This window comes from Salvelinus alpinus, chromosome 4 (assembly GCF_045679555.1).
Source record: "Salvelinus alpinus chromosome 4, SLU_Salpinus.1, whole genome shotgun sequence".
NCBI classification, from domain to species: domain Eukaryota; kingdom Metazoa; phylum Chordata; class Actinopteri; order Salmoniformes; family Salmonidae; genus Salvelinus; species Salvelinus alpinus.
The window spans coordinates 31,050,535-31,077,222 of NC_092089.1; the positions used below are offsets into that span (position 1 = coordinate 31,050,535).

A 26,688-nucleotide genomic window follows, 5' to 3' on the forward strand; every position below is an offset into this window, starting at 1 on the left:
AGTGTGTGAAAGACTGCAGCTGAGAAGTTAGGCCTACTCAGTGCATACACTTTTGTTGTGAATAATAATCTACTATAATTGAATACTTTTTGCTGTGGGAAATCTATTGCATTGGGAATTTGAATTAGGTATTGGATGAATAAATGCACTAAATAAACGTTCAGAGACCAAATGACAGATCAAAGTTACAACTCATTTTCTACAATGTAATATAGTAGGAAACAGGCTGTAGACTGACAGGCTGTAGACATTAGGCCTACCTAGGCTACCATCTATGGATATGGAACCATGCATTAGTGTCAAACAAATAAATAACAAACAGACAGAGATAGATATTTGTTTATTTATTTGTTTTCTTTACATTATCTGAAACAAATGGGGAAATGAATTCATATCTCTGACAGAAGGTCCACTAAAAACGGAAAGACAAAAATGTATCCCTGATAGTGGGGTCTCTATTCAAAACAGACCCCAGATCCCTTCACCAAAGCCAAATAAAACGACATAAAGTTCCATAGAAACACCACGCTTCACAGCTGGCATAATGTTTCCCTCTCATTCACTCACCAAGCTCTCTAAATGCTGGTAGCAACACCCCTCAGCACAAAAAACCTTTCAGCACAATGTGTGTGACTGGCTGGTTTCAATTGATGTACACCACATTGTACATGTTTTACCATACAAATGGATATCTACTATTTCTCGATTTGCTTTTATCCTACTTCCTCATAGTCATGTGGTACAAGGTGTTATATTGGAACCGTACTTTTGAGTGAAAGGTGTCACTACCTCTTCAGACACATGTATGAACATACATAGGCTACATATATACACAGCATATCTCCCCCACAAGTTTGCATAATTACTTAGTGCATTGCTCAAGATTTCCTGAGAATAGTTGGAGCACAAAAACAAAACAAAAGTCCAAGGCAGCTTCACCCCTTTACATAGCAATCTCTTATTATTATTATTACACTATGCAGTAGAAAGAATATAGACTAATGTTATTATCAAGAATTGAAGGAACAATATATTGATATCTTCTCTTACAATCATAAACGATACTGAGTGACGCCATGGAATGGATAAGGAGGTGAAACAAAAAAACATAAAAGCTCTCAATATTTTAGTGCAAATAAATCAGAAACAAGGAAAGTTCTTCTACATAGCGTGGAATGGATAGCACACACAGGTCCAGTCTGCTAGAGCTACATAAGCTTCAGGCTAGAGTTACAGCCCTCGTAAATAGTTGTAAATAAAGAACATAACTCACTATCACCTAAAGAGTGACAGACTTTGAAGAAATAGTTGATTATCTGTAAGCAAAGTAGCTTTACTCCTGCAATGGGCCACCCAAGATGGCCGCTGGTCTCCTAGAGACAGGCCCCCTAAGGGCCTATCTGTGACTTATACACACAGCTTTGACAGATTACACAATAACATACAGTACATGTTGAATCAACAACACAGTTCTCTCCCTAAGTGCAGTTGATGCTTATCTCTTTAACTGAAAGTGTGAAACGGCTACGGGTGGTACGACAGTTGTCTTGTGCTCTAAAGAGAGAGAGAAATGCTCGGTCTGTCTCTTTTCCCTCTCTCTTTTCTGATCCCTTCTTTCTACCCCGGAGGATGGAATGTGCCAGTATTATTGCAGTACCTTTTCAGGGTGTGATGTGTTGTGCAAAACAAATGCAAAAGGAGAAAGAATAGCCAACAGAGGACCTATCACCCAACATGGCACTGGGTGTACGGGTCTTTGTTAGCCGTCACTTTAAGCACAATGCAGTTTCTCTTAAGACTCAAAAGGAAGCAGGTACAAAGCACTTCAACTGTGCTAGAAGGGGACCGAGCCGAGTGGTATTGCGGGTCACTGTGTCAAACCCAGGGTCAGATCACTGTGGACACCCTGGGTCAGGTCACTGTGGACACCCTGGGTCAGGTCACTGTGGACACCCTGGGTCAGGTCACTGTGGACACCCTGGGTCAGGTCACTGTGGATACCCTGGGTCAGGTCACTGTGGACACCCTGGGTCAGGTCACACACACAGTTTCAACTGGAAAGCCACAATAAATAACAATAAATAAATAAATAAATAAATACAGAGCAATCAAGAGATCAAGGTCTCTCCCTCACTCCCTCCTTTTCTCTCCCTCACTCCTTCCCTCTTGGTCTCTCCTTTTCTCTCGCTCTTTTTGCAATCAACAAAAAACAAGGAGTGCATGATCAGAAGACATTCTAAAGAAGGAAACTTTGAAAAGGAATTGTCCCCTGTCGATGTCAAAAAGTAAACGCTAAAGCAACAAACACACACCTCTCATTAACAATCATCCAATGACCCTGCAGATGTAGTCTAGTTTTGGTCAGGCATTTTTCACAGAGCACTAGAGCTCCACAGAGAATCTAACCTATGGAAGCAGTCTCCAACCCTTCTATCACTCTGCAGCGGAGAACCGGGCAAATGAAGACAGGTCTTTTAACCAAACCTTGGCTCTAAAATCCCAGGATACCTTTAGAGCTATCCCACTGGGCACAGACATCAATTCAATGTCTATTCCACGTTGGTTTAATGTAATTTCATTGAAATGACGTGGAACCAACAATGATTCAACCAGTGCGTGCCAATTGGGATCTCAATCTATAGCTCTGGTGCTCCTGTGCTTGATCAAACTGATTGATTAGGAAGAAATAAACTGAAACCTTTGGTATCATCAGTGCCTCATAAAAGGGCATGAAAATCTTCTTACAACAGACAGCAAAATAATAAGCCTTAAAATAAGAGTGTTACTGTTAGATAATGGCTATCTTCAATAGGAAACCTGTGTGACTTGTTGCCCTTGGCGACTAGCTCCACCAATAACCACTAGAGGGTAGTACAGTACACCCAAAGTGAAACAGCAGATTCCACACCTACTACTATACTTACCTAACTTAGCAGGCGTAAAACAAACGCCTGAGTGGGTCGGAAGGAACCGGAAGCTACCGGTTTTCAGGCTTTGTGTCTTCTCTGCTTTTCCACTGAAAACCGGATGATTCCGGTTTCTTACTACCCCGCTGAGAGTGCTAGTATAGTGACAAGAAGAGTGATAGGGTTTAGTAGGCCCAGATGGATGTTGTACATACGTTGTTTGAACTTCAATAACATTTGATTGTTATATTACTCTAACAGAACTCTGCTCAAAAATACATGCTTTGTTTTATCTTCTTTTTTACATCTGGACACCTCATGTTTCTCAGCTCCTGACTTCAGTTTGCATAGTGCGAGAAAAGAACCCCATATCCCCATCAGCACATCTATGCTCAAAACATTCCCTCAATAAAGCCCCTTTTTATGTACAGCTAATAAGAATAACCACAGCATGAAATAAAATAGAAATAATGGAAAATATAAATAAAAGACAACTGAAATAAAAACAGAGAGCCATGGAACAACAATAACAAATCAGAAAACCCGTTTTCCATTATTCTTTTTGTATCGTTTAGTCTTTCTCTATCGTTTAGTCTTTCTCTATCGTTTAGTCTTTCTCTATCGTTTAGTCTTTCTCTAAGCGCTTTGTAAGAAGGAGCAGGTCCAGTCACCTGAGTGAGATCCCCATCCATACTGTGGGTGCCACACACACACACACACACACACACTTATGCAACTGCATATACGCGCACACAAACACATGCACACGCATACACATCCATGCACGCTCTTCTCTTCCTCTCTTCTCACTCGTCTTCCTCATCCTCCTCTGCCTCCCCCTCCACCCCTCTCACCCCCAGCTCCAGGCCTCTCCACAGCAGACCAGGGTAGGGTAACCTGTGAGGCCCTAGGAGGGCTATAGCTTGCTCCCTGTCAGCCTCCTCCTGGAACACCATTTGACCTCCAGCCCCAGCCTCAGCCCCATCCCCTAGGCCAACCATTCCAACACGGGGGTGGAATGCTGAGGCGTGGGGCTGCAGGGCCAGATTCTCCAGCGGGTCGAGTTGGTCTGGAGAATACCCTCTTCCTCCTCCTCTAGCCCTTCTGCCCTCTTCCCCGTGGTCAGCCCCAGGCCCGCGCCTCGGCCGTGCCCGGGTACGGACCTCCAGGCAGCTGAGGCCCTTGCGGTGGCGCTGGAGGTGGTCCTCGCGGGCGAAGGCCTTGTGGCAGAGCGGGCACTCGAAGGGGCGTGCCCCGCTATGGAGAGACAGGTGGTTCTTCAGGTCGTAGGAATGCAGGAAGCGGGCGGGGCAGTGGGGGCAAGGGTACGGACGCTCCCCTGTGTGTTTACGCATGTGGATCTTCAACTTGTCATTCCTGAGAGAGAAAGGAAAGAGGATAATGGCTCAGCATCATATGTAGAACAATGCTAGCCCTGTAATCTGTTATAGATAATAGTGTTAAAACACACAGGTACATACCTGGTGATAATAGTGTTAAAACACACAGGTACATACCTGGTGATAATAGTGTTAAAACACACAGGTACATACCTGGTGATAATAGTGTTAAAACACACAGGTACATACCTGGTGATAATAGTGTTAAAACACACAGGTACATACCTGGTGATAATAGTGTTAAAACACACAGGTACATACCTGGTGATAATAGTGTTAAAACACACAGGTACATACCTGGTGATAATAGTGTTAAAACACACAGGTACATACCTGGTGATAATAGTGTTAAAACTCACAGGTACATACCTGGTGATAATAGTGTTAAAACACACAGGTACATACCTGGTGATAATAGTGTTAAAACACACAGGTACATACCTGGTAAAGCGGACCCCGCAGGTAGAGCACTCAAATGGTTTCTCCCCGGTGTGTGTTCTCATGTGTCTGGGCAGCTTCCCTGCTCCGTGGATGATCTTCTGACAGACAGGACACTGCTGGGGGGTCTGAGACTTCCTCTTCCTACCCCCTCCTCCTGCCCCCGTGGCCACCCCTTGCTCTGCCAGGGGGGCGGAAGTAAAGCTGGGCACCCCACCGTTCCCCACTCCCTCCATCTCCTCCTCGTCTTCTGACAGCCTGTCGTCTGAGAGGGGGAGAGGGGGGTGGGGGGCGAGAAGTCGCTCCTGAGGCCAGTGCACCCCTCCGTTGACTGCTGTACTCCCTCTCCCTGCATCCCTGCCCTGCTTCCGCTCCCCGTTCTGTCCCGTGGTGGGGGGGTGTTCATCCTGCTCAGGGCTGGGGGGTCGGGTGGAGGGATGAGAGTGGGCCCCATCTTGAACAGGTGAGGGGTGTGGAGGAGGAGTGGAGGGGTGCTGGTGTGTGTTGATGTTGGGGCGATGAGGCAGTGGCTGGTGGTGCGATGACTCCACCTTGGTGACTCTCCGTCTGTCTATCTTCCTCCGGGAGCCTTTCTTCATCCCCCTCTCCACCCTTCTCTCCCTCTCCGCCTGTACCCTCTCCTCCCCCGTCTCCCACTCTACCTCCCCCGCCGTCTCCCCCAGTATGTCTCTACAGGCATCAACCACACACTGGATCCCCAGTAACTGAGCTCCTCTCAACACGTCTCTCATGCCAGAGCTGCGGATGGTCAGGGTGGCCGTGTAGGCAAACTCCAGCAGGGCATCCAGGGCATCGGGCGCGACACAGTCCAGCTGGCACACACTGAACCCTCCTCCTCCCCCCGCCTCCCCCCCTGCCTCGGCCCCCTCCTCCGCCCCAAACAGCCCGCGGAAGTAGAGGCTGACGGCAGCCATGACGGAGCGGTGGGTGGGGTAGCGGGCACCCCGCGAGGTCAGGGTGAGGTCACAGAGTAGCCCCGCCCTGCGCTGGGCGTTAAGGCGGAACAGGATCTCACTGCTGTGCTCTGGGAAGGGGATCCCGATCAGACCGTCCTCTCCTGGAGACATCGCCACCTGCAGGAGGGAACAGTTGGTTAGAATAACACAGACATTGAAGTTCAGGCTGAATCAAAATAATTCGGTGGCCACAGATGTTTTTTTTTTACATGAAAAGAAAAAGAAGAATCAGACAAAGTTTTTTTTACATTTCTTCTGGTGTGGTGAATGTCAAGCAATGACATCAGAACAATATTGTGTATGCTTTTGATATAGATCACATTTCATGGCTTTGAATACCAGGAAACAAATGCTGACATACCTAGAATACCTCAGTGCATGGACGTGTCCTTTGTCAAGTAAAACTGTGTTAGTTAATGCAGTCACAGTGCAGAGATATTTTGGTTGATACTGTAGCCTTTCATTACTAGCGTGACTTCCACAAGGAGCTCTCCTTCACGTGAGGGACCATATTAAACAAGAGCTTACTGCTACCCCTCCTTCAATCACTCCTCCCTTCCACCTCGAACTTCCACCCTCTCAACCCCAGATTACGACATCAGGAAAAAGTGATTTTGGCAGAGGGGGTGGGAAGGGGGGACAACTGGGAGGATCAGAGGGGGTAGAGGAGAAGGGGATGCCAGAGAGAGTGTGTGTGTGTGTGTGTGTGTGTGTGTGTGTGTGTGTGTGTGTGTGTGTGTGTGTGTGTGTGTGTGTGACAGTGCTTGATAGTATTAGCTCCTTGATTAAAAATAGAGAGAGACGAAGGAGAGGAAGAGACAGAAAGAGGAAGGAGAAAGAGAGGAGTCAGACTGTACTGGGGACGACGTCCACACACACAAGGTGCTAGAGCTTTTGCATATGTCACATCGTCAAGGGAAGATTCAAGTTATATGGATGTATTTCAAGTCAGGATTCTGCTCACTGAGTCTAACCTTAACAGTGAGTGGTATGGTATTTCCTGAAACAAAACTTTTACTTTAGGAAAGTGAAAACAGAGAAGGGTTAATGTTGGGTAAAACAAGACGTGTCTAGAAGTGTTTATGTAAGGATAACAGAAGCTTGTTCTTCTCCTCCCTTCTTTTCAAGACCTCATCACCCACTCCGTGTCCTTCCTTTCACACATGCCCTCCAGGGGAGGAGTATAATGGAGGAAGAGAGTGAGAGAGTGTGAAACAGAGAGAGCATTTAGGCCTACAGCGGAAGTTTGTGTCTTACTCCATTTTACTAATCTATAGACTACTTTCTAGGTAGGTTACCAGGTCTATAGAAGTCTATGCTGTCTATGTATCCATATGATGAGGTTTATTTATAACACCCAAGGGCTCTCCTCTCCTGTTCCCCTGGCTCTCACCTAACCCCTCTCCTGTTCCCCTGGCTCTCACCTAACCCCCTCTCCTGTTCCACAGTACCACTCACACCTGAGCAGACTACATTTTCCACAAACAACACTAACTCCCCCCTCCTCCCCCACCTTTGTCTCCCTCCCATAGCAACCACCAACAGCCCCCTAACCATCCTATAATACTGTCCACATAGCACCCTGGAGGGGCTCTCCTCGACGACAGTACATTCTGTTTCACCTGACTAACCTGCTCCAAGACACACCCCATTAAATACACACACACGTTGCGTGTCTCTCTCTTGGCTCCCCGAGTCCCCATTGTTCAGTTTGTGGTCTGTTGATCTTCATGCAATGTCAAAAACACACACACCCCACCCATACAGTCCACACTAACATTCATATCATCACTCTTCAACAGAAACCCCAATCCCACCTGTACCAACAGAACCTTACCCAGACCTAACCCTCCCAAACTCAACCCATCAGCTGAGTCTGAACCCAAACGGCTCCCCTACCTTTCCTGCCTTCATGGCTGATAGAGGGACCGTCGACTGGAGGCGATGCTGTGTCTGTGTCATGGCATAAGTGTTTTTGTACTTCAGTCTTCCTCGCTCTTACTTGCTTCTTCCTTTCTATATTACAGCCTTCTATTCTCCCTCTCTCTCCTTAAACCTTTAACTCTCGAAGTTCAGAGAAGTTGGGGTTACGCGTTCATCCTTGGGGATGTCTACCTCTTTCTCTCTCTCGCTCGCTCTCTTCCTGTTTTATGAAAAGAAGGTGTTTGGCGGCGGAGAGAGAGATTGAGAGATACCCCTCCCCCCTTCTCGCCCACGCGCCCCTCTCTCTAAAATACAGCGGGTCCATTTTCTGAAACGAGCGATCGTAAGTTTCCGAAATACACAACTTCCTGGCCTGCCCCTCCCCGAGCACAGATCTGACCTCTGACCTTGGCTGATGGACAGGTAGGAGGGATGTTTGTCCATCTGTCTAGACAGGTGGTGGGAACTTGGGTACAATAGTCTAAAGTGGCTTCTTCTCCTGGAAGAAAGAAGAGGAAGGAAGCCATGTGGACTATTGAGACGCAGCCCGTGGTCTCATCGTTCAGCCATCAGCCACTAACGCACACAATTAACGATCTCTATGCACCTACATTACTGATGAGGGACCTTGAACGAAGCACAAAAATACCCTACAACATTGTCAAATATGTGCAAATTTAGCCAACTCAACCAACATCAAAATTGTCAAAGAAGAAGTAACGTAAGAACCAAAATGATATTGGTGCTGTGAGTCATAACAGACCCAGCCACAGACGTCAAGGTAGGTATTAGATGAAACAACCAACCAACATGCCATATTACAGACGGTCTGTGATGATGATAAAGTCACATTAGAACAACCCATAAGGCAACTCTGACTGACTCTGTGAAGTCTTCTCCAAATGAAAGCTTGTGCACTAAAACAACTCTTAACATGTAACATTCTCGGTTTGATGCATCAAGCTATCGATGCTGGCATGGGTTTGTGCCACCGCCGCTCTCAGAGCAGGTAGGAAGTGATTTCAGGGAGATTTGTTCGAGGTGTCTCCTACGCTCGTAAGCACATCTAAAACAACGCCCTGGAAAAAGCTGTAGACGAGGAGGACATCGACGGTGCTGCCAGAAAGGTCAAAATCCCCACCGAAAACACTGTGTGTGTGTGTGTGTGTGTGTGTGTGTGTGTGTGTGTGTGTGTGCGTGTGTGTGTGCGTGTGAACCTGTCATGAGGCACAAAACAATAAGCAAATAGAAAAGACGACTGTCCCAGCTGAGATTAGGTTTTTTTAAGAGAAAACTCAATGTTAACAGAATCCACCTCCTAGAAATCAGAGGAGATAAAAAGAGAGATTAAGTTGGTGAAAAGAGAAAAAGAGGAGGAGTGAGAGATAAAGGCATATGAAGAGCATACTAGTGTTTAGTTTCCGGCGTAAAATTGAAAAAAGCTGTAAGGGGTGGTTTTCCATTCCTCAGAAGGGGGATGTAAGTGTTGTTCGGAAGGGTATACGTGTTGTTCGGAAAAAGGGAAGAGATTCCTGTTAATCGAACAACTGTGAGTCACTTAATAACGAGACACCCTGAAATACACACACACACACACAATTGCACACAGTTAAAAAGTAGGAATGATCTTTGTTTGACGGTAAGACATAACGGTAAGACATTTTCTCTTTCTCTGTCTTCTCTCTTTCTCCCCTCGTCCCCTGTCCTTTCTCGCTCTCTCTTAGTCACCCTGTTTCTAGTTTCTAGTTGTTCAGCAGCCCCTGTTCTAACAATCCCTCTTTAACATATAGCACTATAGATTACACAGCCACCTAAACATACACTGACGTGTGTTTAATAAACACATTCAAATGAGAACAAATCATTTGAAACACAGCTCCTTTTCCCACAAGAATGGAAGGTAAAAACGAAGAAACAACAACCCGAGTGGAAAGTATGTGGAAAAACATGTCAGACTGTTATGTTGAAGAAAACATAACGGCACACCACTTTACAAAACACTTAGTGGAAATGTGAAAGACATCAGGAAGCAGTGAAGACAAACGAATGTGACAAATGAATATAATAGTAACTAAAACCCATATTAAGAATTATTGTTGAAATATGCTGTACAATTGGTATAAACTGTAGGCTATATTACACTGAAAGACTCACTCCTCATGCTTCAAGTGAATTAAAACCAACAAATTAAACCAAAACTATAACAATGGAACCAGTTGAAAACTGTTTATGCAGTAAATAAGTTAGTTTTATTTTCAAAAAATAAAACACTTTGTCATCCCCTTTTCTTTAATGATTGGTGACCAACTTGTCTCTCTGTTTCAGAGCGGATTCTCAACTCCCACTCCTCTGTCGACAGTTGACTACCTTTCCTCCCCTCCGACAATACGGCTTCCTCTTCCCTCGCTTTCGTTATGTACGTCACTCACTCTCTAAAAGCTCTTATTGGGGTTCATTGCCCCATTCTAACTCAAAATGTATTGGATGAATATAGATATTTCTGGACAGGAAATAACAACACTTTAAATGGGGTCCTGATAGAATGAATAAGTAAAAAGCTTTTGGACCATCAAAATAATGGTTAAACGTATTGTCCTTTTGACTGCAACTTGAACGGAGTTCACCAAGTGAGAGATCAATAGTAGTTGACACAAACAAGACATTAGACTGTTATTACACTGGTGCTTATTTTCCCTTACAGCCTGTAACTTCTCCCAGTCCACATCAGTTTTATCAGCTCTGCTCGGCTCTGAACGGCTCAGGGGGAAAATATGACTCTATTCACAGAAATGTGTTTAAATGAATTCTGATGTCAGACGCTTTCTGTGTGTGTGTTCATTCATAATATGTTTAAATGCGTGTCACTCGCAGTGTTTTTAGCAAACTTCTAATGCTCTAATGTATTTCACATCCACGTTTCACAGGCCCTAACAATCCACAGCTTACCAGAAATACTGTACAAATATAAAATGCAATGTAAGTTTACAAAATATAGCTACTTCTTCATTTAGTTTAATTTAGAAAATAACATTTTTAAATAAATTACTATAAAGAAAACAAGGTAACAAGGTTTTTGGAAATAATTATACAATGTACGAACATAAACTCAATAAACTAGGATATTTGTAAACAACATTTGTAACCCTGAAAGATGTATTTAAATTGTGTGTGATAAAATATTACTTTTTTTTGTTCTGATACAATAAAACGATTTATGAATTTCTTAATATGTTATAAAGATTATTATGCAAAGCTAAAGAGAGGGGTGGGTGGCAGTGAAATGTATTATTCCATGATGGCTGAATAAACACACACAGCAGACCTACAGAGATGTGTCATTACACACAACATGAAAAATACTCATGGGAGGATAACACACCAGGTCATTTCAGTCCATCAGAACTACACAAACCAAACGAGAACTCAATTAAACCAAGAATAAGTCTAAATATGTATAATTTACATGAGACAACCAGAACAGCACAGGTGGAACCAAACAACTGCTGTTCCCAAACAAAACACAACACAGCAAGGCCTGAGAGAAGGAAATTAGGAGTGATGATTCTCTGTTCATACCGTTTCTCCTCCTCCACGTGCTCCTCTTGCTCTCAGTGCTTCTCTATCTCCTTCTCTTTCTCTCATTCTCCTTCTCTCACACACTCGTTTTAGCCTCTCTCCCCTCTTAAACATAGGAGGCTGGGAGAGAGGTGTTGGGTTAGGTGCATCTTCTCAGAGGAGGGGTGAAATAGGGGATGATGAGAAGAGTTCCTGCCCACACAGAACCTTATTCAGCCCAACACAAGTTGGCAACACTTTATGTACCGCCTGTATGTAATGAATTATGAATAGATTTACAGGCATTCATAAAGCAGCTATAAAGCATTCACAAGATGTCATGAAGGCTTATTGCAAGTATGCATTGTTATTAAATGTGAGACACATCCCCATTCTCCATCATCATCTTCATAATTTACAGTATATCTTGAACCTGCACCGTTTCTGAAGTACAATAAAACCCAGACCCTCTCCACTCCCTCCACTGATAACTCTCCCTGAACCGGCTATTTGCATCTTACAAAGAGATATAAAAACAGACCCAGCCAGAGAGAATTTGAATCTTCATTTGAATTCGTTAAAAGGCTGGATAACGAGAATAAAGACAACATTATGGTAATTACCGGTACATCCATTTCCTCCAAGACGTGGCTAAAGCAATTCTATAAAGATGAAAACTATGTGATTATATAGGGAATAATAATTGCACTCAACCTCAACCATGCAATAAAGACCTGCCAGGATGGAGCACATTCTTTATAGTGGCAAAGTGCATTTGAGTAACAAAAACACACAAATCATATCCAGGAAAAGGTTCCAATCTTACGATCCTTTTGTACCTGCATCCAGCCCCTCTGCTTAGCTAAACTGGGGCAGTGTGTGTGTGTGTGTGTGTGTTGAGGTCTTAGTTCCAAGAACACATTACATTATTCATTTGGCTGGCAGAGCAGTACAGAGCGGAGGCCCCTAACGCAGCCCTCCCATGCCCCACCACACCGAGGACATTTTGCATGTTATCCCAATTTACCGATGGGAATCAAGGGTTTTATTCAGGAGGGACGAACGGTACAGAACCTTCACATAGAAACGTATTGTATAGAGCAGACACGCCTCTCTGCCAAAAACAGGATTGAGGAGAGAAGAGGGAGAAAAAAAGAGAGAGAAATGTGAGGTTGGAAAGAGGAAAGGGGGTCTGAGATTTGAGGGGAGATCAAGGAGATGAGAAGAATACGGCTGAGGTTTGTTTGACTTCAAAATAGACGTGTTCCTAGAGAACATACCAGGAAAGCAGAGAGTGGGAGAGGAGAGGTGGTAAAAGACTGTCAGACAACGAGTGAGTGAGGGGTGGGGGTAAAAAAATATGTAAAGATAGGTATAGAATGAGGTAGGGTGGGAGTAAATCTCACAGGGATATCAAGCAACCTGTGTCAGAGAGAAGAAATAAGAGAAGAGTTCTGTTACAAAGAGAGGGGAGAGGAGGGGGAGAATGGGGGACAGAAAGGCAGAGAGGTAAGAGGGAGTGGAACAGTGACGTGAACAGAGGTTAGAGAAACAGAGAGAATGTTAGAAGAGAGAAAGAAAGGGGAAGGGAGCGAGAGACTGTGACAGGAAGTAGCTGCAGTGAGTCCTTGCAGGTGTGTGTGTGTGTCTGCAGATGTCTGAGGGGAGATGTGGTAGCAATCGCTATCATTAGCAATCAGTGAAAGGGAGTTTCACAAAGATGGGGAACACACACACACAGGCCTGAGAAAGGATTATTTGTGTTCGTGTTTGTGTCAATGCATAAAGTGCGTGTGCGCGCGTGTGTGTGTGTGTGTGCGTGTATGGGAGGGCTTTACTAGTTCTAACACATGCTGACAAAGTGGTTTCACACCTTCTATCTGTATCTGGTCAGCAGTTTCCAACCCCCAAGACTACATGTGTGAACAGCGGAGTGTGTGAATGAGTGGTCCATTTATGTGCAGAACTTGTGTGAGTTTGTGTGTTTTTACAAAAAGGTGAAAAAAGCTTGTGTGTCTTTCAATGTGATAGTGTGTGTGTCTGTGTGTGACTTGTGTATTTGATGCACTGTCTGTGTGTCTGCTTGCTGGGTGAAGTTGCCACATCATTAGGGAGGGTCTCGACAGCTGTTCCTCTGTCTTACACATTACCTCCCTTTTCAGAGAATGATGTCGCAAAACACACACTAGGACGGACACACACACAGACACACACCCATACACAGAGATACATGCTCATAGACACCCCTACAAACACACACGGACACATACACACCCACAGACAGACACACACGCACATAGACACAAACCCCTACAAACACACACACACCGATGTCGCAAAACTAACTGATCCTGATCGGCTTCCTCTTCCTCTGCAGTGAGGACTGACAACCACGAGGTGAGATGGAGAGATAAATGGATGACAAAACAGACAGAAAAGTAAAGGAGGAACAACCATGTCAGCTATTAGAAAGAGACCGTATATAACTGATACGGTATATGCCTACAGGAAGAAAGAGAGGGAGACTATATGCGGTAGGGGACAGGGAGAAAGAGAGATATTGATAGCGGTAGGGGACAGGGAGAAAGAGAGATATTGATAGCGGTAGGGGACAGGGAGAAAGAGAGATATTGATAGCGGTAGGGGACAGGGAGAAAGAGAGATATTGATAGCGGTAGGGGACAGGGAGAAAGAGAGATATTGATAGCGGTAGGGGACAGGGAGAAAGAGAGATATTGATAGCGGTAGGGGACAGGGAGAAAGAGAGATATTGATAGCGGTAGGGGACAGGGAGAAAGAGAGATATTGATAGCGGTAGGGGACAGGGAGAAAGAGAGATATTGATAGTGGTAGGGGACAGGGAGAAAGAGAGATATTGATAGCGGTAGGGGACAGGGAGAAAGAGAGATATTGATAGCGGTAGGGGACAGGGAGAAAGAGAGATATTGATAGCGGTAGGGGACAGGGAGAAAGAGAGATATTGATAGCGGTAGGGGACAGGGAGAAAGAGAGATATTGATAGCGGTAGGGGACAGGGAGAAAGAGAGATATTGATAGCGGTAGGGGACAGGGAGAAAGAGAGATATTGATAGTGGTAGGGGACAGGGAGAAAGAGAGATATTGATAGCGGTAGGGGACAGGGAGAAAGAGAGATATTGATAGTGGTAGGGGACAGGGAAATGGAAACTAGAGTATAAAAAAACAATGACAGTTAGTCTGATATCCTCTCCAGACCATGTCAACATGTGACGAACAGTGTGTGTTTAGTTTAACAGTCCCAATCAGAGGTTGTAAAGCTCAAAAGGCGGAACACGTCATTGACATCGTCAGGACGATACTGTAGTAGTGTTTTCTGGGCTTTTCAACAGGGGGGAGAGCGGTTGCTTTTACTATAATTCGTGGCTGAAAGGGTTGATACATAGAATATGCAGTTATTTCAGCTGTCTTTCGAGAAACACAACAGAATGTCTGCCTTACTGTCACTGGTCTGAACACCCACCCATCTCTCGTCCAATTACAGCAGTACAGCACTTTGACAAAAGATTCAAACGTTGACGGGGAAAATTCTACAGGTGCTTAGCGAATTAGAGCTCATCGAATACCGCACTCTCAATGTCTGGAATACTGCCTTCTCATGGTACTGTACTTACAACAGCTACAACATCAAGCTGTCATTTATCATCAAAATTGATCTAAAAGGTTAGGGGTCATTTTCACAACAAGATACAGGAGATGATTCTCTGCGGTGTGTGTCATTGTCTCGCTTTCCCTGAACCGCTGGCTCACTGTACCTGTTTATGAGCAACGCCCCCTCACTATCTACACCAACATTTACACCATCACCAGAAAAACAAATCATGTTCTCTGTCACTACTATTTAACACTCTTTTCATCTTTAAGGGGTGTCTGTCTTTACAGGAAGTAAAGTATTGCCACTTCCTGCTCTTCCATCCCCCCTGGCAGTAGGCGGGTGGTGTGAGCTGGTAGGCTGGCAGGCCGGTGGTCGAGAGAGAGATAGGGCTGTGAAACACAACAGAAACTGGAGACTGAAAAAGGAGAAACGCCATATGCACTACTTCCTCTAGTGAGACAGATCTACTGGAGGCAAACTAGGCTGTGGGGTACATGAACATTCAGTAAAGTACCTTAGTCAGTGGCACAGCATCTCGACATTATGCTTCAGGCCTACATGAAGTGTGTTGGTTCAAATGTTTTTACTGCCCTTATATGGTAATAACCAAACAGAACATGTCTCTGACTCTGACCAGTGTGTGTGAATGCAATAATGGATCATATGCAGACACTCTATGATGACGCTAAGAGAGTAGTCTAAAAGTTCAACCCTTCTAAGAGTGGGAAAATGAGGGAATATGGAAAGGGAGTATGGATGGATGAAGGAGCTGAGCAGATAAAGGAGGACTGAATGGGTGGTGTAGGGGAACAGGGAGAGGTATGAAGGGATGATGGGGGGATGAGAGGAAGATACATTTGATATGAAGGAGTAAAGGTATAGAAGGAAAGGGAGGGAGGAAGCTCTTAAATCTGCTGATGCTGAGTAAAGAGGGGGACTTTGTCCTCCCCCTCTCTCCCCCTGTCTTGTCCTCCCACTCAGCCTACTGTATGTATCTGAAACTGAAACCCCTATTGTGAACAGGGGGAATTTATATACGGGGCCACATGCCCTAATTCATATACTTACTGGAATTGGGTGACTGCCTGCGTGTGTGTGTGTGTGTGTCTTATCTTAAATGTTCCTCTTTCCTTTAAAGACCACTCACTGTTGTTACACCCCCCCTCCCCCCCACACACACACACAACACCCTACTATAACACACACACACACACACACTGGTCACACTTCTGCACGGCCCCAATCACATGATCTGTCACTGGCTCGCTCGCAAACACACACACACCCACCCACACACTAACTCTAAGTACAGCGTTTGCTAAATGACTTTATGTAAATGTAGCCATTGCTGATCCTTGGATTTGCGTGTTCAAGTGAACCGTATTCCAAACACTGAGTCCAAAACTCTGGCTGAGTATCAGTGAAAGAAGACAGTGAGACACAATATACTGTACAGTACACGTCAACTCTGGGGGGTTCCTTCCTGACACATACTGGACTGTACCAAAATCAGTATCTTATGGGGGTGCCCTCATTCAACACATTTTAACATGTATGGAGGTTCACAGATTTTTCTTATGACAGTGGCCTGCAGCACCCCAGGGCAGCCATGTAAACTAATCTCTAGTTTCTATACCTATAGTAGGACAGGCGCTGTCAACGACTGAGACAATAATACTTTCTTTAGTTCAATGCACTTATTGTGCAACACTCTCAACATTCCACACCTCTTACCTCCAGTCCATAAACTCAGAGGAGGACGGGTCCCTGCTCTCTTCCTCCCTCTCTATTTTCCACTCCTTCCTGTTTCTGTTCTTCTCCAGCAGAGCCAAAAGGTTTCCAGGGATACAAAGCTGAGGGGATGAGATGTTTGGATCGTTAGATGATTTGGATTTGAACAAACTTTATTGATCCCAGAGGACTGACAGATTGACACCAAGATACACATACAGTGCCTTCAGAAAGTATTCAACCCCCTTGACTTTTTCCACATTTTTTTGTGTTACAGCCTGAATTTTAAATGGATTAAATTGAGATTGAGTCACTAATCTACACACAATATCCTAGAATGTCAAAGGGGAATGTAGATTGACATTTTTATAAATTAATAAATGTCTTGAGTCAATAAGTATTCAACCCTTGTTATGGCAAGTCAAAATAGGTTCATGAGTACAAATTTGCTTAACAAATCACATAATAAATTGCAGCGACCCACTCTGTGTGCAATAGTAGTGGTTAACGTGATATGAATGACCACCCCATCTCTGTACCCCAGACATAGAATTATCTGTAAGGTCCCATAGTCGAGTAGTGAATTTCTAACACATACTGTACAGTGCATTCTGAAAGAATTCAGACTCCTTCACTTTTTCTACATTTTGTTACGTTACAACCTTATTCTAAAATTGATTAAATATTGTTTTTCCTTCATCAATCTACCCACAATAGCCCATAATGACAAAGTGAAAAATGTTTTTTTGATTATTTTGCTAATTTTGCTAACAGAAATACCTTATTTACACAAGTACTCAGACCCTTTGCTATAAGACTTAAAATTGAGCTCAGGTGCATCCTGTTCAAATTATAATTATTGAGATGTTTCTACAACTTGATTTGTCACCTCTGGTAAATTCAATTGATTGGACATGATTTGTAAAGGCACACACACCTGTCTATATAAGGTTCCACAGTTGACAGTGCATGTCAGAGCAAAAACCAAGCCATGAGGTCGAAGGAATTGTCCGTAGAGCTCCGAGACAGAGTTATGTTTAGGCACAGATCTGGGGAAGGGTACCAAAATGTTTCTGCAGCATTGAAGGTCCCCGAAAACACAGAGTCCTCCATCATGCTTAAATGGAAGAAGTTTGGAACCACCAAGACTCTTCCTATAACTGGCTGCCCTGCCAAACTGAGCAATCGGGGGAGAAGGGCCTTGGTCAGGGAGGTAACCAAGAACCCGATGGTCACTCTGACAGCGCTCCAGAGTTCCTCTGTGAAGATGAGAGAACCTTCCAGAAGGACAACGATCTCTGCAGCACTCCACCAATCAGGCCGTTATGGTAGAGTGGCCAGATGAAAGCCACTCCTCAGTAAAAGGCACATGACAGCATGCTTGGAGTTTGCCAAAAAGCACCAAAAGGACTCTCACACCATGAGAAACAAGATTCTCTAGTCTGATGAAACCAAGATTGAAGACTTTGGCCTGAATGCCAAGTGTCACATCTGGAGGAAACATGGCACCATCCCTACAATGAAGCATGGTGGTGGCAGAATCATGCTTTGTTGATGTTTTCAGCGGCAGGGACTGGGAGACTAGTCAGGATTGAGGGAAAGATGAACGGAGCAAAGTACAGAGATCCTTGATGAAAACCTGCCCCAGAGCGCTCAGAACCTCAGACTGGGGCGAAGGTTCACCTTCTAACAGGACAACGACCCTAAACACACAGCCAAGACAATGCAGGAGTGGCTTCAGGACAAGTCTCTGAATGTCCTTGAGTGGCCCAGCCAGAGCCCGGACTTGAACCCGATTGAACATCTCTGAAGAGACCTGAAAATAGCTGTGCAGCGACGCTCCCCATCCAACATGACAGAGCTTGAGAGGATCTGCAGAGAAGAATAGGAGAAACTCCACAAATACAGGTGTGTCAAGCTTGTAGCGTTATATCCAAGAAAATTGGTGGTGCTTCAACAAAGTACTGAGTAAAGGGTCTGAATATTTATGTAAATGTTATATTTCTAAAAACCTGTTTTGGCTTTGTCGTTATGTGGAATTGTGTGTGGATTGATGAGAGAAAAAAAATGTTTTCATCCATTTTAGAATAAGGCTGTAAAGTAACAAAATGTGAAAAAAGTGAACGGGTCTGAATGCTTTCTGAATGCACTGTATTCAACCACAAAGACCAGGGAGGTTTTCCAATGCCTCGCAAAGAAAGGTGCCTATTGGTAAATGGGTAAAAAGAATTAAGAGCAGACATTGAATATCCCTTTGAGCATTGTGAAGTTATGAATTACACTTTGGATGGTATATCAATACACCTGGTCACTACAAAGATACAGGCATCCTTCCTAACTTAGTTGCTGGAAAGGAAGGAAACTGCTCAGGGATTTCACCATGAGACCAGTGGTGACAATAAAACAGTTAGAGTTTAATGGCTGTGATAGGAGAAACCAGAGTATGGATCAACAGCATTGTAGTTACTCCACAATACTAACCTAATTGGCAGAGTGAAAATAAGGTAGCCTGTACAGAATTAAAATATTCTGTACAGGCATCCTGTTTGCAACAAGGCACTAAAGTAATACTGCAAAAAATGTGGCAAAGCAACTCATGTTTAGGGCAAATCCAACACATTACTGAGTACCATTCTCCATATTTTCAAGTATAATGGTGACTGCATCTTGCTATGGGTATGCTTGTAATCGTTAAGGACTGGGGAGTTGCAGGATAAAACAATTAATGGAATGGAGCTAAGCACAGGTAAAATCCTAGAGGAAAACCTGGTTCAGTCTGCTTTCCACCAGACATTGGGAGATGAATTCCCCTTTCAGCAGGACAATGGTTGAATCTGTGTTTGAAATTCACCGCTCGACTAAGGGACCTTGCAGATAATTGTATGTGTGGGATACAGAGATGAGGCAGTCGTTCAAAAATCATGTTACACTATTATTGCACAGAGAGTGTGTCCATGCAACTTATTATGTGACTTGTTAAGCAAATTTGGACTCCTGGCTTGCTATAACAAAGGGGTTGAATACTTACTGACTCAAGACATTTCAGCTTTTCATTTGTAATTAATTTGTAAAAATGTCAAAAAACCTAATTCCACTTTGACATTATAGGGTATTGTCTGCAGATCAGTGACCAAAAAATCTCAATTTAATCCATTTTAAATTTCAGGCTATTAACACAACAAAATGTGGGAATTTTTCTTCCACTTGGACATCAGAGTATTTTGTTTAGATCATTGACAAAAAATTTTTTTTTTTTAAATCCATTTCAATCCCACTTTGATGCAACGAAACTTTGGAAAAGTCAAGGGGGTTGAATACTTTCTCTAGGCACAGTATACAGTATTTAATATCTGCTACGTGAGAGGCAGAGAGACACAGGGAAGTAAAGGGGCCAAATATTGAGGGAATAAGGTGAAGGAAAAGAGTGAAGGAAGGAAAGGAGAGACAAACAGGATATCAAAAGATAAAGGAGAAGTGATATATAAAGAGTGAATAAAAAGAAAGAAAATGAACAACCTAAACACACAGTGTGTCAGATGATGTGTTAGACATGGTGAGGGGTTCAGGGAGGAGAACAGAAGAGAGAGAAGGTGGGGCGGAGAAAGACCACTTCCCACTTCACCATGCCTCAGAGCAGAAGTGGCCTACACTAACAATGAACAGGGCTGGGAAACAGGCACAGCACACACCTGTGTAGGACCACAGACATCCTCAGACACACTCCACTATCCCATACTCAGTTGCAAGAGCAGAGACTATACCCATTATCTGTCATAATTGACAAGGTGCATGTAAATGTCATTTGGTGTTTGTGAGTGTGAACATGTGTGTGGATGGGAGAGAGAGGGGCCATGAGAACAGTCCAATCTAGTAAATGTCAGTTACCATGACACCAGAAGGAGAGATGAGAAGAGAGGGAGGGGTAGATCAGTTACCACTAAGCCAAAGACAGTCTACACAGACTTTCCAGGTCTCCCAACTGTCATTTAGTTGCTAATAAGACTGCTTCAATTCAGACAAGTGGCAATTAGGGTTGACAGTGCAGAACAATGTTTCTGCTTCTCACTCTATTCTCTTCCATCTCTCACACTAAATAGTGGAATTATTCACGGAGTTGGGGTTGGTGACAAATCTAATCTGCATCGCAGACGTCAACAATACCTATTTGTCAAGATCACACACGGAAACCCACTGTACAAATATTAGCCTACATACTCTTACAGGGCAAATATATTCCTTATTCCTTCCAAGTGCACTGAAGTTTAGGTCCAGACCCAACACTGTTTGGAGAATTATTGTGTGAAAAATAAACATTTCAAACCCCCAAATGAATATTGTAGACCAGAAACCCTTCAGTGGATTGGACTAATAACATGGTGCCCACAAAGTGGTAAATCAAACAACAAACTCAGACAGAGGACCAAACCCAAGCCAGTTTGGCAGGTTCAGCAGGTCTGTCTGTACCACAAGAGGGGCGAGTCAGCAACCCACACACCCACACACAGACACACACTACACTAATGCAGTCACACACACGACAGCCTCCCACCATCCATAGCCTAAGTTTTATACATTTAAAAGCCCTCATCCATCCAGCATTAATATACATTTCAAGACCTTTACATCAGCAACAGAGCTATAGAATTTAAGATAAAGGATATGTCAAAGTGTGGTGACAACAGCATAGCCTACTGAAAGGGTCTTGGAATAATAGAATTCGTGGCCAAAGTTGCCCTGTGGTAGAGCACATGGCTTGTTGCCTACAGAGACCAGCGATGTGCGTGAGAGCAGGTTAGGTTTTGGATGTCAGCCGGTGTTCGCTGCTATAATTAGAAGCCAAGCCTCCAGAAGTGTACCCGTCGACCCTGCTTGTTCACCTGGCCACATCCACACAGGTAGCAACACACAACAACTAACCTGAGATCACATAAATATTCTCTGCTAATGTAATTTAAATAGTATGCGTTCTTGTGTCAAAATAAGCCTCTAGGAAAAGAGAGCGCGAAAATCATAGGGAGAAATTGTCGACACGTCACACGGGAGTTACCGAATACCCATGACGTAGTCCTCCCGTAACCCCGGTTAGGACCGAGGGGAGGGGGGGTTCAGGGGCGGTTGTTATAGAAAATGGGAAAGACGAGCGTAAAATCCTAACTTTAAGAATTCCATAATATCCCCCCAAAACAGAGAGCGAGTGAGGGAGCGGGTTTACCTGTGCGCCGGTGTCACCTATGTTATCTCGTCGCGTCCCACCTGACCGGCTTCTGTACTTCCTGGATTCACTCCCACCACCACCACTCCCACCCCTCTCGCTCCCCGGGGTTCACCGCTCTCTCGGCACTGTCCAAAATCTCACACCAGTCCCTCTGACGAACCACGTATCGCCCGGGAGTTCTCTGTAATATCCGCCTCTTCTTGTCTCTCTGCCGGCATTTATACCCCCCTGCCTTGGCTCTCTCTTTGCAGACCGCCGGCTGGCTGGGCTGTTCTCCCCCCTCTCTGACTCCGCTGGCCCATTCCAACTCCAGGCAGCTCCTCCTTGAACCAGGAAGCGGCTTGCCCTACTTTACACCCCGCTGCGGATTGGCTCTGGCGGGGCTGGAGAGGGACCGCTGGGGTGGGCAGGGCACAGGGGGTCGGCCACTGTGCGATAGGCCAGCGGCAGTGTCTGTCGTAGCGAGGTGGGCATGTTGTTATAGAGACTCGCGGGGCAGGTCGAAGGTCTGAGGGATCACAGCGGGGCTAATAGGTGGGCATAGAGAGGGAGATAATCGTTTGAGGGCATATGCGTGTGCCAGCTGCAGCGGACATTTCCACTTGAAATAGATCGCCTTATTTAAACGCGCTATTTATGGTGCTCATGCTGTTTATCTGCCTCTGTCTGGCTGTTACTGTACATCTCTCCCTCTCTCCCTCTCTCTTTCCCGTCTCTTTCCATCTCTCTCTGTGCGCGCCTTAAGCCATTCATTTGCAAATGAAGCCATGGCGACCAAGACAAGAGGTGACCATAGAGACAGAGAAACCAGCAGGTGCACATACAGTAGATATGTAGGCTACTACTCAGCCTCAGTCACAAGTCACATCCCCTGCCATATATTTACCGACAGCTATGACAAAGCAGCAGTCTCATGGTGGCTTGCTGAGTGTAAAAATAACTACAATCTCCTTATAATAACTCTTAGAGACTTCGCCCCAAATTCTGAGAAGACTAGAAGCAGTACAGGCTACATTCTATTGAAACAGCTGGGGGACTTTCATGTAAGAATAATATCTCACTGTGTGTGTGTGTGTGTGTGTGTGTGTGTGTGTGTGTGTGTGATCTTGTGATATACTGAAGGCAATTCAAAATCCAATTTTTGGTAAAGAGGACATTTTCTACTGTAAGTGATTCACTGTTTCCAGTGCAGAGAGAGACTGGTGTGTATGACAACACAGGGCTGATGCAAGAATCTTGAGACACACTAGAGAGAGAATGAGGTTAGAGTCACACGCACGGCGAACACACCCCTCCCCTCGTAACAAACTACACACACATCAGCTTCCTGTTTGAAGTGGTAACTACACAGCAGAAGGAATCACCTTATCCTTTCTAAGTTTTGCATCTTGCGCTCTTTGCTCCTGCATACACCCCCCCCCCCCCCCCTTCTCTCAAACACCTCCCCTGTGTGTGTGTGTGTGAGAGAGGAGAGAGATGGCAGATTTTGAAGTGATGGGAAGTCTAAATATAACATCTTGTGGTTTACCCACCCAGCCCACCCAGCCCACCTTCCCCTTGCCGCCCCCTAACCTTAAATCTGTGCTCAATCTGCGGTCTGGCTACCTATCTGGCTGCTGTTGTGTGTGGTGTGTGTGACGTGTGTGTTACTGCAATTCACACTACCCAATGGGCAAAAACTGGTTGAAACGTTGTTTCCACGTCATTTCAACGTGGAAAACGAATTGGCTTAACAAAAAATCATCAACGTAAAGGCATTTTCTACTTTTTCATCCAGTTTATAACCTAAATCCAATGACATGGTGCATTTTCTTTGTTGATTTCACATTGAATTCACGTTAGTTGACAACTCAACCAAATGTAAATCAATACTAGACGTTGAACTGACGTCTGTGCACAGTGGGTAACCTTGTTGTTCACCTACAAAGTTAAAATATTGTTTTATTGTTCCCCAAAATCTCACTGAATTCAATTTCATTGAGCAAAGAATCAAATTAAGGATTTCCTTGCAGTTCAAATGCACTGACAGTAGTGGAACTAATGCACACCCTCACACAGTTGGTCCAGTAGTCAAGAGGAGTGTGTGACCCACCTGGGTGTGCTGAATCCAAGCCTACCCTTATAGACTTAATAACCTGTTACATGATGGAGGATCAGAGTTTCCACTGTCACCTCACTCTCTGCAGGGAGACACACACACACTGCAAATACACACACAATCCTTAACACACTGACATTTATACTGACTAAATAATTGCAATCCATTTCTCTTTCTCTTTCTGTCCATGTCCTGCAAGCCTTAGGTGATCTAAGACATTTCTGTGATTCCAGTGCTGAGGCCCCAGAATAGGACTTCCCCGCAGGTCCTCTAGTTCAGAGCCAGAGTGACAGGCAGCAATTACAGTCCTATTTATTCTCTACTAATCCTGTGGTCTGACACTGCTGTTAACCTCTTACATGCTGCTACACACTCCACATATTTCCACATATACAACATCTCTTCACATCTCTCCACATATACAACATCTCTTCACATCTCTCAAAATATACATCTATCCAAATATCTTAAGATATAAATCTCTCAAAATATACAACATCTCTCCACATCTCTCCAAAATATACAACATGTCTCCACATATACAACATCTCTACACATCTCTCCACATCTCTCCAAATATACAACATCTCTCCACATCTCTCAAAATATACATCTCTCCACATATACAACATCTCTCCACATCTCTCCCACATATACAACATCTCTCCACAAAAACAATATCTCTTCACATCTCACCACATATACAACGTCTCTCCACATATACAACATCTCTTCACATCTCTCAAAATATACATCTCTCCACATATACAACATCTCTTCACATCTCTCAAAATATACATCTCTCCACATATACAACATCTCTCCACATATACAACATCTCTCCACATCTTTCCACATATACAGTGGGGAGAACAAGTATTTGATACACTGCCGATTTTGCAGGTTTTCCTACTTACAAAGCATGTAGAGGTCTGTCATTTTTATCATAGGTACACTTCAACTGTGAGAGACGGACAAAAATCCAGAAAATCACATTGTATGATTTTTAAGTAATTAATTTGCATTTTATTGCATGACATAAGTATTTGATTACCTACCAACCAGTAAGAATTCCGGCTCTCACAGGCCTGTTAGTTTTTCTTTAAGAAGCCCTCCTGTTCTCCACTCATTACCTGTATTAACTGCACCTGTTTGAACTCGTTACCTGTATAAAAGACACCTGTCCACACACTCAATCAAACAGACTCCAACCTCTCCACAATGGCCAAGACAAGAGAGCTATGTAAGGACATCAGGGATAAAATTGTAGACCTGCACAAGGCTGGAATGGGCTACAGGACAATAGGCAAGCAGCTTGGTGAGAAGGCAACAACTGTTGGCGCAATTATTAGAAAATGGAAGAAGTTCAAGATGACGGTCAATCACCCTCGGTCTGGGGCTCCATGCAAGATCTCACCTCGTGGGGCATCAATGATCATGAGGAAGGTGAGGGATCAGCCCAGAACTACACGGCAGGACCTGGTCAATGACCTGAAGAGAGCTGGGACCACAGTCTCAAAGAAAACCATTAGTAACACGCTACGCCGTCATGGATTAAAGTCCTGCAGCGCAGGCAAGGTCCCCCTGCTCAAGCCAGCGCATGTCCAGGCCCGTCTGAAGTTTGCCAATGACCATCTGGATGATCCAGAGGAGGAATGGGAGAAGGTCATGTGGTCTGATGAGACAAATAGAGCTTTTTGGTCTAAACTCCACTCGCCGTGTTTGGAGGAAGAAGAAGGATGAGTACAACCCCAAGAACACCATCCCAACCGTGAAGCATGGAGGTGGAAACATCATTCTTTGGGGATGCTTTTCTGCAAAGGGGACAGGACGACTGCACCGTATTGAGGGGAGGATGGATGGGGCCATGTATCGCGAGATCTTGGCCAACAACCTCCTTCCCTCAGTAAGAGCATTGAAGATGGGCCGTGACTGGGTCTTCCAGCATGACAACGACCCGAAACACACAGCCAGGGCAACTAAGGAGTGGCTCCGTAAGAAGCATCTCAAGGTCCTGGAGTGGCCTAGCCAGTCTCCAGACCTGAACCCAATAGAAAATCTTTGGAGGGAGCTGAAAGTCCGTATTGCCCAGCGACAGCCCCGAAACCTGAAGGATCTGGAGAAGGTCTGTATGGAGGAGTGGGCCAAAATCCCTGCTGCAGTGTGTGATACCTGGTCAAGAACTACAGGAAACGTGTGATCTCTGTAATTGCAAACAAAGGTTTCTGTACCAAATATTAATTTTTGCTTTTCTGATGTATCAAATACTTATGTCATGCAATAAAATGCAAATTAATTACTTAAAAATCATACAATGTGATTTTCTGGATTTTTGTTTTAGATTCCGTCTCTCACAGTTAAAGTGTACCTATGATAAAAATGACAGACCTCTATATGCTTTGTAAGTAGGAAAACCTGCAAAATCGGCAGTGTATCAAATACTTGTTCTCCCCACTGTACAACATCTCTCCACATATACAACATCTCTTCACATCTCTCCACATATACAACATCTCTCCACATATACAACACCTCTTCACATCTCTCCACATATACAACATCTCTCCACATATACAACATCTCTCCACATATACATCTCTTCACATCTCTCCACATATACATCTATTTACATCTCTCCAAATATACATCTCTCCAAATATACATCTCTCCACATATACAACATCTCTTCACATCTCTCCAAATATACATCTCTCCACATATACTACATCTCTTCACATCTCCCAAATATACATCTCTCCACATATACATCTCTTCACATCTTTCCACATATACAACATCTCTTCACATCTCTCC

The 26,688-nt window shown here is 44.3% G+C and overlaps 1 protein-coding gene across 2 annotated transcripts; it reads right to left on the minus strand.

The window, feature by feature from the left end:
• Positions 1-323: 323 nt before the first annotated feature.
• On the minus strand, positions 324-22,195 carry zbtb7b (zinc finger and BTB domain containing 7B). Of its 2 annotated transcripts, XM_071396554.1 has the most exons (4): positions 21,774-22,195; positions 16,565-16,683; positions 4,748-5,838; positions 324-4,283 (listed from the first exon to the last, which is right to left on the minus strand). In XM_071396554.1, the coding sequence occupies exons 3-4, from the start codon at positions 5,830-5,832 to the stop codon at positions 3,713-3,715; spliced, it is 1,656 nt and encodes a 551-aa protein (XP_071252655.1). In that variant the 5' UTR covers positions 5,833-5,838; positions 16,565-16,683; positions 21,774-22,195; the 3' UTR covers positions 324-3,712. The 2 variants fall into 2 exon arrangements, with proteins under 2 accessions (XP_071252655.1, XP_071252654.1); XM_071396553.1 differs by lacking the exons at positions 16,565-16,683; positions 21,774-22,195 and adding an exon at positions 7,621-7,859.
• Positions 22,196-26,688: the final 4,493 nt, after the last annotated feature.